Below are 13,826 nucleotides of genomic sequence, written 5' to 3'. Positions count from 1 at the left end.
CTGTAGAGGTTGCTGCGTCAACCCACTCTAAAACTATTTCCCTAACATGTCTAATCTAAATATAATGTGTTTAAATTTCTTATTTTAGATATTAGAGGAAAAGCGAAGAAGGAACTACAGTAAAATGTTTGAAATGACTTAACAGTGTTTGAATTAGAGACACAACTGTATTAAGTTTTGATGTTTAGGGAGAAACAGCAGCATAGTATTTGGACTAAGAAATTACTTGCTGGCTTTGTCACCGTTGACATCAATTATTGATAGCGGTTTCAGAAACAGCGCATGTGCTGTCAGAGTTGACTGCAATATAAGATAGGGACTGCAGCGATGCCAGAGGCATTATAGAGAGGGAAGCACCTGTAGCATTTGGAGTTGCGTGCTTCTATTCATCAGACTATTATTTTATTGTAGTAAATTCATATGAGTGATTAAAATAATGGCAAGATGAGTCGTCAGGCTTATTTCTATCGTGTCCCTCCACAGGAATTACATAGAAGAACGCAGCTTCAACCTGAGCCAGCAAAGACGAAGGCTCTGCAGACAGTTATTGAAATGAAGGTATGGCCTTTGCATGTTTTCTCATACATTATTTTTGTAGCATGAACTCGTGTACTGGGTCAGGTTGGGATGGAGTTTATTTTCCTCATAGCAGCCTGGATGGTGCTATGTTTTGAATGTGGTACCAAACCAGTGTTGATACCACTCTGTTGTTTTTGCTGTTGCTGAGCAGTGCTTACACAGACCCATAGTGCTTATCTAGACCCATAAGTTTTCTCATTTTTGCCCTTCCAATTCTCTCCTCATCCCACTGAGGGGCACTGAATGGACAGCTGTGTGGCACTTAGCTGCCTGCCAGGGTTAACCCACAACACCTTCACTCATAACTTTTACTATTAAATCATTAAATGCTTCCTTTTACTTCTCAATTTATTTTGCTGTGAAACTAGGAATAATTAGCATTTCTTTCTCAGAGTCTGTTTTCTTAATAAGACTTGGTTAATAAAACCAAGTGCAATGTTGCTGAATAATGAGAACCAAATATTGCTTTTTATAAAGACTCAGGGGAAGAGTTTCAGGTGAGCCAAAGCATATGATACAAACTGACAAACAGAAGCAAACACAAACTGTCCAAGACTGATGTAAAATGTTTTTATTCTTGATCTTGAAAAACAATACTTCTGTTCATGCGTATTTGGCCATCATTTTACATCTAACACGAGGAAAATATTTGTTGCATCAGCAGTGATATGAAAAAAAAGGTGATAAAACTCCTGTCTTAGTCCTGAATATAGTTTATTGGTTTTGATATATAACATGACTTAAGTGTTTGAGCTTTTTTCCCTGACAATGACAAAAAATTAAAAAAAAAAAGAAAGGTGAAAAGTTTTTGTGCAATTCTGAGTCTGGAATGTACATCTTTAAGAAAAATACCATGAGACTTGATAATTTGTGAGCTGGCAATGCTGCCTGAGATACATTAATGATTGTCTTCCATTTCAGTCTTAAAAGGAAGTGCAAATTAAAGGCCTCATTTTGCCAGGGACTTCTGTTATGAGCAAATGAGTTCAGCATGTCTGAACGTTGTGGTAAATATACAGTTACAACAGCAGGACTTCATAAATAGAATATCTGCCCTTTAACAGATAATAATTAGTTTGGATTATATGAGTAACAATGAAGGTACATCTATTTCAGTGTTCCATCTTCTGATGTCTATTTGCCTTCAACCTTCCCCTTTTATTCCTGTGCAATAGTCTATGTATGAAATCCAGAATGTGTGGTTTTGCAATAACTTGTTACCCTCAGTGTATGGGATAGTAGGATACTGGCTGAGGAATTAATTTCTTTCTATTAAGTTCAGAATTAGAAATTGTGAAGTTTTGAGATAGAGGTGTAAAGTGTTGGAGTAGTATATGGTCTTCCATGTGGGCTATTAACAATGTAAAGGTTTTGTTGCAAAATAATTTGCAATTCCTCTTCCTGTATCAAAACTCTTTGAAAAGAAAGAGGACGGGGTGAGGGGCATTTGACACATGAATGACACAAGCGATGATTGTAGTTGCAGTCCTTCTGACAGCATCTGTGCCTGAAGACAATAAAGTCTTTTCTGTTTGTCTCCCAGGAGAGCTGGGTGTGGTGTGATATTTCACTTCTTAAAAACCTCATATTTGTAATGAGGGCTTTTATTTGTCATGGGTGAGGCTGTAATTGTCTTGCTGGAGCATTCTGATGTGGAGCTGCCTTTTGGCTCTGAGGCATGCAGTTCTTTCTTTTCCTACAAACACATGCTCCTTTGGGGTTGCCCTGTCTAAAACAGGCCTAATACTGAAAAGAAAAAGGGGCAAATGTGAGATGTTGAAATCCACATCTTTAAACAGCAGTTTTCATTACAAGTTCCAGTTTTGGAATGTTTTCAAGTAAATTTAAATTGTCTTAATCCAGACAGCATTTGTTTTGAAAAAAATGTGGAACATTTGCTTTGAATGATCAAACATTGAGGCAATAATTTCTCTGTAGTGTTGAGGGTAGACGGAGGGAGAGGATTACCCTGTAATATGTCAGTCTGAGGCCATACATCCCCCATGCAGAGGCTTCAAGCAGTATACATTTCTCTTTACCACACCTGACCCCTTCCACCCCATTCACACATAAGCTTTCGTCTGAGTCTGCTCCATGGCTCCCCAGGCTCTGCCAGGAGGTAGTTTTCTCTCTTTCCTAAATCCTTCTGTTCTTTCCTGTGTTTTCTTTTGTCTCTTGTGGCTGCTGAACTCTTTCTTTCCCTTTTCCCAGTCAGTCCTCCATTTCATCTAATGAAGTATACACATTTCTCCTACCTCAAATGTGACTTTTTTTGTCCTAATCAGCTTTTCTTCTAACCTACCTGTCCTGTCATGCTCTTCATTTTTCTCCAAAACCTTCACAAGTAGCTGCCTTTGCTTACAGCAATAGTATTTCCTGCATAACTGTTGTTTCCTTGAGCAGTCTCCATCTTCTCTATACTTCAAAAGAAAAAAAAAAAAAAAAGGAAATAGGAAAGATAGAAAATTCACATCCTAGGTCTTGACTCCTGTTTCTATTACTTTGTTTCTGATATCTCTTGTCTTTTTAGATGCGTTGCTATGGGCCTTTCTTTCCTAACTTTCTGGTTCTGTTCTTAGACATGTTTGCTTTCAGATGTTTATGTCTTTTGCTTATTCTTTACCCTTAGGTTCTTTTCTCTCTGCTTCATTGTCTGCTGACCTTCTTCTCCAGAAGCCCTTCCTTCTTCTGGAAAGCAGAGTCACAGAACAGGAGGATAGCAGGATGCTTCCTTTTCCTACATGCTCCTCTTATTCCCTCAAGCTCCTGCTTTTTTTAAACTTGATTTATCACACTGTAGACCTTCCTTTCAAGAGATTCCCTTACCCTTGACGTCTGTTCTCTAGGAAGTAGGGCATACTAGATACTCAGTCTGTATCCTTGATTTACTCAAAGTGGGGCAGGAGGGTTGGACTAGATGATCTGTAAAGGTCCCTTCCAACCTAAACCATTCTGTGATTCTGTGGTCTTGTTCAGACAGTTCTGGGCTTGAAACAATGACATTACTTGAGAGAGAAAATCAGAAATAAGTTGCCTAACAGATATGGCATAAAGTTTATTCTAAGGGTAGGGTATTGACCATCTAGGGATATATATTGTCTAGCAACAATTATGAAAGTCTTCAAAAAACAGTAATCTGTAAAGTAAATGAAAATATTTGTGGTTTACCTTACTTGCAGAAAGAGCCATCTTTATGTATTGATCCAGCTTTGATATTTCAGGTATGGGTTTGGTTTTAAACAAGAGTGTATGTGTGTTTGCAGTGCAACATACTCTTAGTGTTAAGATTGCATGAACTTTCTCTTGTCTTCAAAAAGAAACCTGAATATTCTCTGTATTAAGTTGACAAAGTAGATAGCAAGAAATAGATACATATGGTCTGTTGATAGCATGTGTGTATATTGGCATTTAAATGCAAGCTTTATTAAATGTGAAGTTTCAAATACTTGCTTCTTTGCTTCTGATTGCTTGTTGAATGCCCTAGAAACAAGATTTTTCACTGACATAGTTTAAACTTTTAATTTCAAAGTAAGACAGACTGGAATGCTCTGTTATTTACAAATCTTTTGCACTAATATTTCCCATCCTACCCCTTCCACACACCCTCCCACCCCACCCTCGGTGTTCAGGAAATGTACTATAGCTCTTGTGTTGTAAGGACTGGATATATAATGTTCATGAAACATTATTGTGGAAACTAATTTTTAGAGTTAGTCTCCTTTCCATTGTGCATAATTATTTTCTTCAGCATCAGGACACGTACTAATTGTTTCATGTTCCAAAAGAGATGGATTTCTGCTAGGTCCAGTATAGAAATAACCCCAACCTCTCTCACAGAATATCTGCAACACTATTTTAATAAAGGAGATGAGGAAGAAGTATTGGTTACTGCTAGAAGAAGGGGATAGATTAGGGAGAGTACCTTGGTCTATATCACAAATCCTGCTATATAATCTTATGTTTTTTAAGAGACTTGGAGGGCCTGACTGGAAAAATCTGCACAAATGTTTCATTGTTGTAGAGCTCAGAAGACATTTATTAGTACCAGTTAGTACTAAGCTGCTTCCTTAATATTATTGCAGAGGAATCTTCTTGTGATTCAACACACACCCATGTAGTTTGTTAGAATGCTGCTAATATGGATAAGTCTTGAAGGTTTGAAGGAACTATTGCATCTGTTCCTGTTTCAGTTTCTGAAAGATTGCCAGACCCTATGCCACAACAAGAGCTGGTTGAAAGTTTTCCAACTGAAGTTTTCTGTGGGAAAACGCTGATTCGGCTGAATTGGAACATTTTATGGGAATGTGCCTATTCTGTCAAAACTTTTAGTGAAAGCAAAGCTATCTAACTTTTTATCCACCCTGTGAGTCAAACCAACTCCCTTGTGGCAGTACCCATTGGAAGCTCCAGGAGTGTATTATCTTTGACTAACGAGGTTCCTCACTTTCTAGCAGTTGTCCAGATAGAAGTGCAGGTTTCCAAGGCAAGTCAGCAGTCCTGTGTTACTCATACATAAGGGAGCAGAACCTTTGACTCCTTGACCAGTCTGTGAACAGAGGTGATTGATATCTGTCTTCTCTTCTGTCTTTTCATCACTGTTTTTGATAAATTATTCTGAAACAGATTTTAGTTTTCAAGATGAAATTTCTGTCTTCCAATAAAAAGTTAATATGAAACTGACAGTGACAATTTTTCTAGAGATATGAAAGCTAGTTTTTACACTGCTGTAATCACAGAATGCAGAGATTGATTTAAAAACCCCTTTTTCCTTGGAGAGTTCAAACTTGTGATAATGTAGAGGCACAGAAAATTCTTCTGAAAGTTATGTTGGTTATTTCTCATAAAGCTTAAATGTTACTCTGTGATGTATAAACCTTCTAAAGAATGTAACGGGCTGTGCTATAAATTATTTCTGCCATGTTATATTTGCAAACACATAAAATACAAATGCAGTACAAAAAGCCAGACTCTTATAGTCTTAGCTAGAGAGATTTGATGAGGACTATTCCCAGATGAGATGTCATAACAGGTCATGTAAGTATTAATATATCTCAGTGAAAAATCATTCTAAAGTGCAGTGAGGCTTAAGTTTTGCTTTTATCTTCAATAATAGGAGTAGAAAATCTCTAAAATGAAGTCTGATGGAGCAAGCTGATTTGATTGTAGTGTCTGAGAGAGCTACAATAATTTATTGATGTGCTTAAGCCTTGAGAGTGTTTAATTTTTTTTGTTTTCTTTCCGTATTTTTCTTTTCATGTAATTTCTCCAAATGATAAGATTTAATGAGAATTCTTCCCCTTTCCTTTTTTCATTAATTCCTTAATTCTCAACGTTTTCTTTTATTTCCTTCTTTAAAAACAATCAAACAAACAAACAAAACAAAACACCTCCCCAAACAAACAAAAAACCAAAACTGAACAAAAACACCCCTACTGTGCCAAAAAATCCCAAACCAAATCAGAGATATGTTTTGTGACCAGAACAGCAAACATTTTAAAGATGCCTGTTTTCTATGAAATGATCAGCCCTTCACATGACAGAAAGATTACTTGGTTTTTATGCTCATTCGTACAGACTTTTCTCTATGATACAAGAAATGTTGATTCCACAGACAAATATTACTAAAAGTTTTAGTATTCTGCTATTGGAAATCTGTCATGTTGATAACATTAGCCTAACATATTAAGTTATTCAATTCGTATTGTACCGGTAACTTGAAAAGTCGTTATTCAAAAAGCAACACCATAACTATATTAGATATAGGCATATAACCTAAAAGCTAGTTGAAGTCTTCCAGAATTTTTGTGTGTGTGGTTTTTTTTGTTTGTTTGGTGATTTTTTTTTTTTTTTTCCTAATTGCATCCCTTGTCAGCTCCTTTGTGTTTGTAATTGATTTTTGGTGGAACATTTCTCTTTGAACATACCCTTCAAGAAAGGCAAATATGGAATGCTGATTAATATTATCATCAGCACTTTCAGTATCAGGTATTTTCCAGAAAAGAAACACCCCCATTTTTTTCTTCCCTGTAAGGAAAATACAAGCTTTAATTTCATATTATGAATAATTATGCTGTCAGATCTTGGAAAACCTCCAGTATTTCAGACTATGAATATTTTCACTTGTTCATGAACAGCTTGTATACTGCAAACCAAATATTTTAAATATTTCACAATCAAAACCCTCTATTAATTTAAGTAATATAAGAAATAAGAAAATAATTTTAAAAAGTTTGAGACTTATTATTACCTACAAAAATAAAAGCTAAAATGTTACAGGACTGATAGTGTGCCATCTAAATGACATGGCTTAGTCTTTACATGGCTTCGATTCCTTATGGATTTGTAACAGTGGTTGCTAAACCTCAAAAAATTTGAGCTTCATTTTTGCTTTAGTACAAAAAGTTCAGATGGTATTATAGGTGTTTTGGTTTTACTTGCTTTTAGACAGCCTAGAGAAAACATTGGTGTACTCTTAGAACTCAGGAAAATAAAACTTATTCTGACAAAAGAAAGTTGTAGTTAAGCAGAGCGCTTCAAGCTTAGCTTGTCCTTGGAGGTGTGGAACAAGAACTTTACCTTGATGTCTGATATTTGATGGATGGTTGCCTTCACATTCTTGAACCTGATTGTCTGACCATCTGAATCAAAATGTTTTCAATTTCTCAAATGTCTGCAAAGAGGGCCTAAAGCAGATTTCCTAATGAGTCATTTTGCAATGCTCTTTTAAACAGAAAATTATGTGAGAATTTTGTGTAATGACTTTTAAAAATCTCTCTGACTCTCACTGAAGATATTTAGTTGATTTCCAAATGATGGGCAACAACAAAAAAATTGCTGGATGTTTTCAGTGCTGTGCTGGCACATGTGGCAGCCATTGTCTGTGATGTAAATTTTTTTGGTTTGGGACTCATAATAAAAAGTGCTAAATCCCATCTTAATGATGTGGCTGAATTATTGGAGGAAAAGTATCAGAGGAGACAAGTTTTCTTCCTCTTGACGGCAGGCAAAACTCTATGGAAATATGGAAACTCAGCCTCAGACTGAGTCACATAATGAAGAAGCCTGTCGTCCTGTAGTGATGGTAGACTGGCCTCCCTAGGCTAAACTTTGTGTTTAAGAACTTGGAAGAACAGCCGGGCCTAAATGGCTAGAAAAGCAAACAAGGTATGTTATCCTGTACACGTGGGAAATAGGGCATCTTCCAATCTCCCTTCATCCACAACTGTATAGGAACGAAGATGAAATTTTGACCAGAGTAATATTCTCTACATACTATGCAACAAAACATAACATTGCATGTTTTTTTCTGGTGGTGAAAGAGGTCTAAATTCTGCATTTCTTTAAGCCAGAATCAACAGAATTCCTCTTGGGTTATGGCAGTATGTGCAATATGTATTTGTACCATCTATTTTTGCTGTTTTATCATTTGATGTTCATGGAAGTACAGATATACATATGCATTAATACACGTTCTGCATAATTTTCAATGCTTTCTTTTTTTATAACTTAGGATACAAAAATAGCTTCACTTGAGCGCAATATAAGAGATCTTGAAGATGAAATACAGATGTTAAAGACAAATGGAGTTCTGAATACAGAGGACCGAGAAGAAGAAATCAAACAAATAGAAGTTTACAAGAGTCACTCAAAGTTCATGAAAAATAAGGTAAGCTGTATTAATAAAACAGCTTAATATTGTTTAAATAACAGAAACAAAAGTTTTAACTTAACCCTTTTCAACACGGGCAGCTCTCTGCATGTCTTCTTTTGGTAAATCTCTCCTACACAATACTCAGTAGCTATGGAGGAGTGAAGCATTTTGGATAAATAAAAATGTGTTTTGTGTTTTAACTTAAGAAGAGGTAAGGAAGAGGCTATTTCACCACTTCTGCAGAGCCTACTACAATCCTGAGCCTATAGTGCCTTCCCTTTTCCCTTTCTTGTGTATGGTGTTTCCATGTTGGCTTTTTGAATTAGTTCATAATTTTGACTTGCACCATTTTGGCACAACTTTAATTGCACACTTTTTTTTTTGACTGTAGTTTTACAGGAGGGACTGCTGTTCCATAGATTTTGCCAAATTTTAGACTTACAGTTTGATGACTTTGTTTCTGCAAAGTACCTTTCATTTCTAATTATTGTACATAGATAATTATGAGTTGACCACAAGCAGATAGTAAACGTGTAGTAATGTAACACATTTCCTGGTATCAAGCTCACAAAAACAGCGTCATTTGCTCATAATTTTAAAATACATCAAAAATAAAGCTTGATGTCTAAGTTGTTGTCCCGGCTAGTCTTTTTACCTCCTTTCATTCTGGTGTGCTCAGCTATTGTCTAGGTAAAGACCACTCCAAATTTTCTGCCTCCTGAGTTCTAATATTTATTTTCTGATATTTTAATGATTGTCTTAAAAAATGAATAAATATATGCCATGTTACAATTGTGTTGGCTTATTCCCAGCTCTCTAGCTTGAAGTGTTTTGTTCGTGAAGTGCTAACATACTGAATCTATAGAAAGAAAAAAAAAATTGAAATGATGCAGACTGAAGCTGATGCTCCCATTCTCATATGAATTTAGGTGTTGGAAATAGCATTTAAAAAATATTATTTATAAGATAAACTAAGATGAAGTGAGACAAGTCACAGCAACCTGCAGTGAAAACACTGAAGAGGAAAGACAGCCATCTCAACTCTTACAGTGATGCTAACAATTTGACCATAATGATAGAATAAAATCTAGGCAAACAACTTTAGTAGTCAAGATTGTTATTAAGTCTTACTTTATTTTAAAAGTATTTTCATCCTAGTTATTTCTTTGGGTTCTTATTCTGTTTAATATTTAGGGGGTTTTGTGTATGTGGAAATTGTGAGATCTGAAATGGATGGATTGACTTTTTCTGAAACATGTATTTGCAACTTTGAAAAGCTGCTTGAAGAGGAGCTGGTACTATTACCTCTCTAGAGGCCATGTAAGCAAAAAAAGTAGGAGTTCCTCTGCCTACCATTGTCTGATGCTAAAAATACTCAGCTGTGTTGCTGTTTAAGTACAAAGTTTCCAATATTGGGTAGTCAAACACCATCACCACTCTTTCAGAACTGGGAAGCTAAAATTCAGAAAAAGCATGCTGCTTGTCTATACTCAGAGAATGAAAGAGTGTCAACACCTTCTGGAGAATCTGCGTTCTATGATTCTCAGTTTTTGTGTGTCATGCCTATGTGGAATTAATTCAGATTTATTAAAAAAAAATCAAAGAATATATTTATTCTGTTGAAAAAAGTAGCTCTTAAGCTACTTAAAGGTAGCTAAAGTTCCTAAGTAGCACTATGGTCAAGAAAATTATTTTGCCTACTTAAACATCTTTAATTTCAAAGCAATTCAGTTTTAGTAATTTATAGCAAAACTCCTAATGCATCTCAGCAAATCTGTTGATCTAAAAAGTAATGTCCAAAGCCTAGTATTTTGTTAACATTCTCCTGATGTTTTTGAAAGGAAAAGATTCGGTATATTTCTGTGGCACAGAAAGCAAACAAATGAGAAGACTATTAAACATGCCTTGTTTTGTCACAGTCTTCTGATCTTTGATAAATGCCACATTCTGATGAAACTTTGTCTGTTTTCTTTCACCAGTTCTTTTCTTCCACTTAAAATTGAGATTTGCAGCAGGAGATAGTTTTTATCATTCATCTGAGAACCTTTAAGGTGGAAAATTATTTATGTAGCTGTCAGCAAACAGATCTTATTATACCTGATCTGTTGAACCTGGATTGCTGATTGTCTGATTAACAGAAGTCTTGATTGATGGCAAAGAGCAGAACAAAACTCTTCTCACAGTTAATGATCTTAGGTGCTATAAAGCTCTTAATACTTCACATTTATTCTTGAAATATAACTTGTTTTAAAATTGTTCTTGATTTAAATAAATGGAAAGGCATTAAATGGAGGCCAATACTGAATAATGTTTATTGTACACGTGGCAGAGAATGCTGGGAAGTGTTCCTTTTCTTAGCTGATTCTTAGCAATATTCAAACCATCCAAATATATGGGCTTTAATTTCGACTTCCAGTGAAACAGAAGTTGTAGAAATGAGAAAGAAAACTTGTGTACATTTTTTTTTTCCTTGCCCACTTGTTGAAGACTCTCCTTCCTCGGTGTATGAAAGGACAAATATTGCCATCACTGGCAGGATACAGAAATTGTCAACACAAGTCTTAAAATTTTCATGACTAAAAGAAATGAAACTTCAGATAATCTCCATTAAGGATATGAGGAAAGCATAAGGATGATATACACTTTTAAAAATAATTTCTGCTTTGCAAGACTTCCTTGTCATCCCAGGGTTCATCTTTGGCTATCGGACAGGTACACTGATGCATTTTTTCAAGTGCAAGTTTGCACTCTGGAATATAAGTAGTTCTTTGAGTATTAAAACTCTCATGCAGTCAACAGGAATGTGTATGAAAATCTAGTGATAGTTCAGTACAGCTTCAGCAAATTACCAGTAAGATGATTTTAAAGAACTGATTAGGCCATAACAAGGCTGTGTATGAGAACTTCTCACACTATATGAAGGAAGCATGCATGTTCTAGAGTATTCTGTTTATCCTTTATTTAAATACTTCACTTTAAAAAAGGAGTTGTCATTTATCACATAGGAGCGAGATCCTTTTGATGTGTAAATCAGCATAGTTTCATTTAATTCAATTATTTAACTGAAGGTTTAGCCCATTTATTTTAATATGCAATATTCAGGGGAAAACCTCTGATTTTTTTGTTTTGTTTTCCAGTTACTCTGTGTAATGTCATGTCAGATTTTAATGTGTAAAAATAATAATGTAAGAAAAAGGATAATGATGTTCTGGAAATGCTAGTATCTAAGGAACTGAAATTATGGGAGGTGGCAGAGAATCATAAATTGAGCAGTTTGACAAAGGAACTAGGGTTTCAGAAAAGGAGGTGAAGCAAGATCATATTGGGCAATGTTGAAAAAGTGATGACAGGCAAATGACATGTATGAGATGTGTGAGATAATGGGAAGGTCAGGATCAGAGGACAAACTCAAGTTCTTCAGATGAGACAGCACTTATACCCTGACTTGTTCCTGCTCATTGCAGGGGGGTTGGACTAGATTACCTTTGAAGGTCCCTTCCAATCCAAAGTATTCTATGATTCTACAACTAATTGTAGTCTTTTCATTGTTGTTATTGTCTTTTTTAAGCTGAAATCAGGAGATCTCATCATGGCTGTTGCTCTTCCACACCACTTAAGATATAGCAAAGTGAAAATGTTTGCACATCTGCTGGAAAGTGACATTTATTTCATGCACCATTTAATATTTTTTTTCCACACTAATAGGTAATGCAGAACTTCAAGAGGCAAATATACCGAAGACTAAATATTTATTTTAAAAAGTTGTTGTTTCTTATTTTTTTTTAAATTGAAGTTTTAGTACATTTTCACTGTTACACTTTTGTTTAATAAAATACCTGCCAAACCCATCAATATTCAGTGTATTTTTTAAAAATTTTTATTCTTACTTGAGAGCTTTAACACATTTTCAAAGTCCTGACAATCTGTAGGTCTTGTAGCCAACACTTTATACTAAACAGATTCTCTTTCTAAAACACAAAGAACATACCTATGATGAAAATGAATTTTTTTTTTTTTTGATTACTTCTCAGTGTATGGGTTGTGTCATGGAAAAAAGCAGGAAGAGTTTCTAGGAGAGATTAAGCATCTGTGATGTTCACATGGATCTCGTATAAAGCATGTGATGTAATTCAGATTGGCTGCAGATCTATGTTTTGTCTTTATATCTTTTAGGCAGATTTTCCCATTGTTCATTTTGTATACATTTTTGTCTTGGTTGCCATACACTTGCTTACGTGTTCTGGCAAGGGATGGAGGAAGGTGGTTTGCTTTCAAGAGAAAGTTTTCTCTAGCAGTTTCTTAACTGCACTCTTTACATTTTCTTGATGTCTGTTTTTTGTGTGGTCCTTATTTTGATATTTTGAGATGGTGAAGGTCATTGTTTTTAGTAGCAGTATAGATTCTTGATTTTATACAGTAGCCAAGTACCTTTACCAGATAGACAAACATATTGAGATTTATAAAGAGAAATAAGGGATAAATATATTAAAATGTGACTGTGGGCTATAGTTGGAAGAAATATTTTTTAAATAGACTTGCAATGTAAAACAAAATAGAAATATTTTGATAATCAGTAATGTTTCCTGTGACACTGCCATACAGTATTGAATTTGTGAAATATTTTAGTAGGTGGATCTTGAGGCAGTGCTTGAGTAGAATCAGCCTGTGGATATATGTTCTTCTTTCTTGGTGATTTTTGAATCACCTTCCATCTAACCCTTCTAGATTTCTTGCATCCCAAATATCTGTTGGGATGCAACTGACGGGAGACAATGGGAAGAGCTCTTTTAGCACTTCTCTGGTTGTTGCAGAATTTGAACTTGAATTTTTAAGAAAAATGTCTAGGCCTTGCAGTCATCAAGAAAACTTTCCAAATATAAAGGAAGTGTGGTTTCTCTGAGTTATGCAGATGCACTGAGGCATTTTATTTCAAATAATCCTCATGGGATGATATGCCTGAACTCATTTGGTGACCAGTGTTTTTTCACAGGACTTTAACAAGAGCAGCTGTATGTCACCTAATTTACTATCCCTTAGCATCGTTCTATGTATTGTCCAGTGCTTTGTTCAGATTTGTATATTCTAAATTCACCACAAATTTGCATTCTGTGGCTACCTCTCCCATTCATCACAGTGGAAAGGGAAGAATAGTCACAATTTCATGACATTTACTGATGAACCTCAAATTCACTTAAATTCAGAAGCTCCTTCTTAGTGACTGGGTTTCTCCTGTTTCCTCTAGGATGTGCTTTTACAATCTCACAGACCTTTAACTCTGTGGAATTTTTTTATAACATTTCCCCCAGACTTCTCTTAAGTTAATCCCCTTGGCTTGGCTTTCCTAGTACCTGAGAATTCCATATGAACTGCCAGTGAGGAAAAAAGGTGGGGATGGTGGGCTGCAGCACAATTGCAAGAAGAGAAAGGTTAAAATTCCACTTCTCTGTTTTCCTCTCCTCACTAAGGTGCCTGCTTTTCTTTGAGGCTCCTAAAAACCTTGATTCACTGTGGCCTATGTTAAGTCACAAGCATCATGCTGTTGAAAGGAATTTATTGGATTGAATTTATACCATTATGAACACCTTTTTCCTAAGCA

At 35.5% G+C, this 13,826-nt stretch overlaps 1 protein-coding gene across 1 annotated transcript in view; it reads left to right on the top strand.

The window, feature by feature from the left end:
- The window catches only part of ERC2 (ELKS/RAB6-interacting/CAST family member 2), a gene marked incomplete at its 3' end in the record, with an annotated part of 314,399 nt that overhangs the window by 72,587 nt on the left and 227,986 nt on the right, over positions 1-13,826 (top strand). Inside the window, exons 4-6 of the mRNA XM_082060309.1 lie at positions 484-558; positions 3,759-3,800; positions 8,090-8,245. Coding sequence (XP_081916435.1) covers positions 484-558; positions 3,759-3,800; positions 8,090-8,245 — 273 coding nt within the window. The remainder of the gene's footprint in view (positions 1-483; positions 559-3,758; positions 3,801-8,089; positions 8,246-13,826) is intronic.

This window comes from Streptopelia decaocto (assembly GCF_964273445.1).
Source record: "Streptopelia decaocto genome assembly, chromosome: 8".
Lineage (NCBI taxonomy): Eukaryota > Metazoa > Chordata > Aves > Columbiformes > Columbidae > Streptopelia > Streptopelia decaocto.
This window is presented reverse-complemented; position numbering and strand designations above follow the sequence as displayed.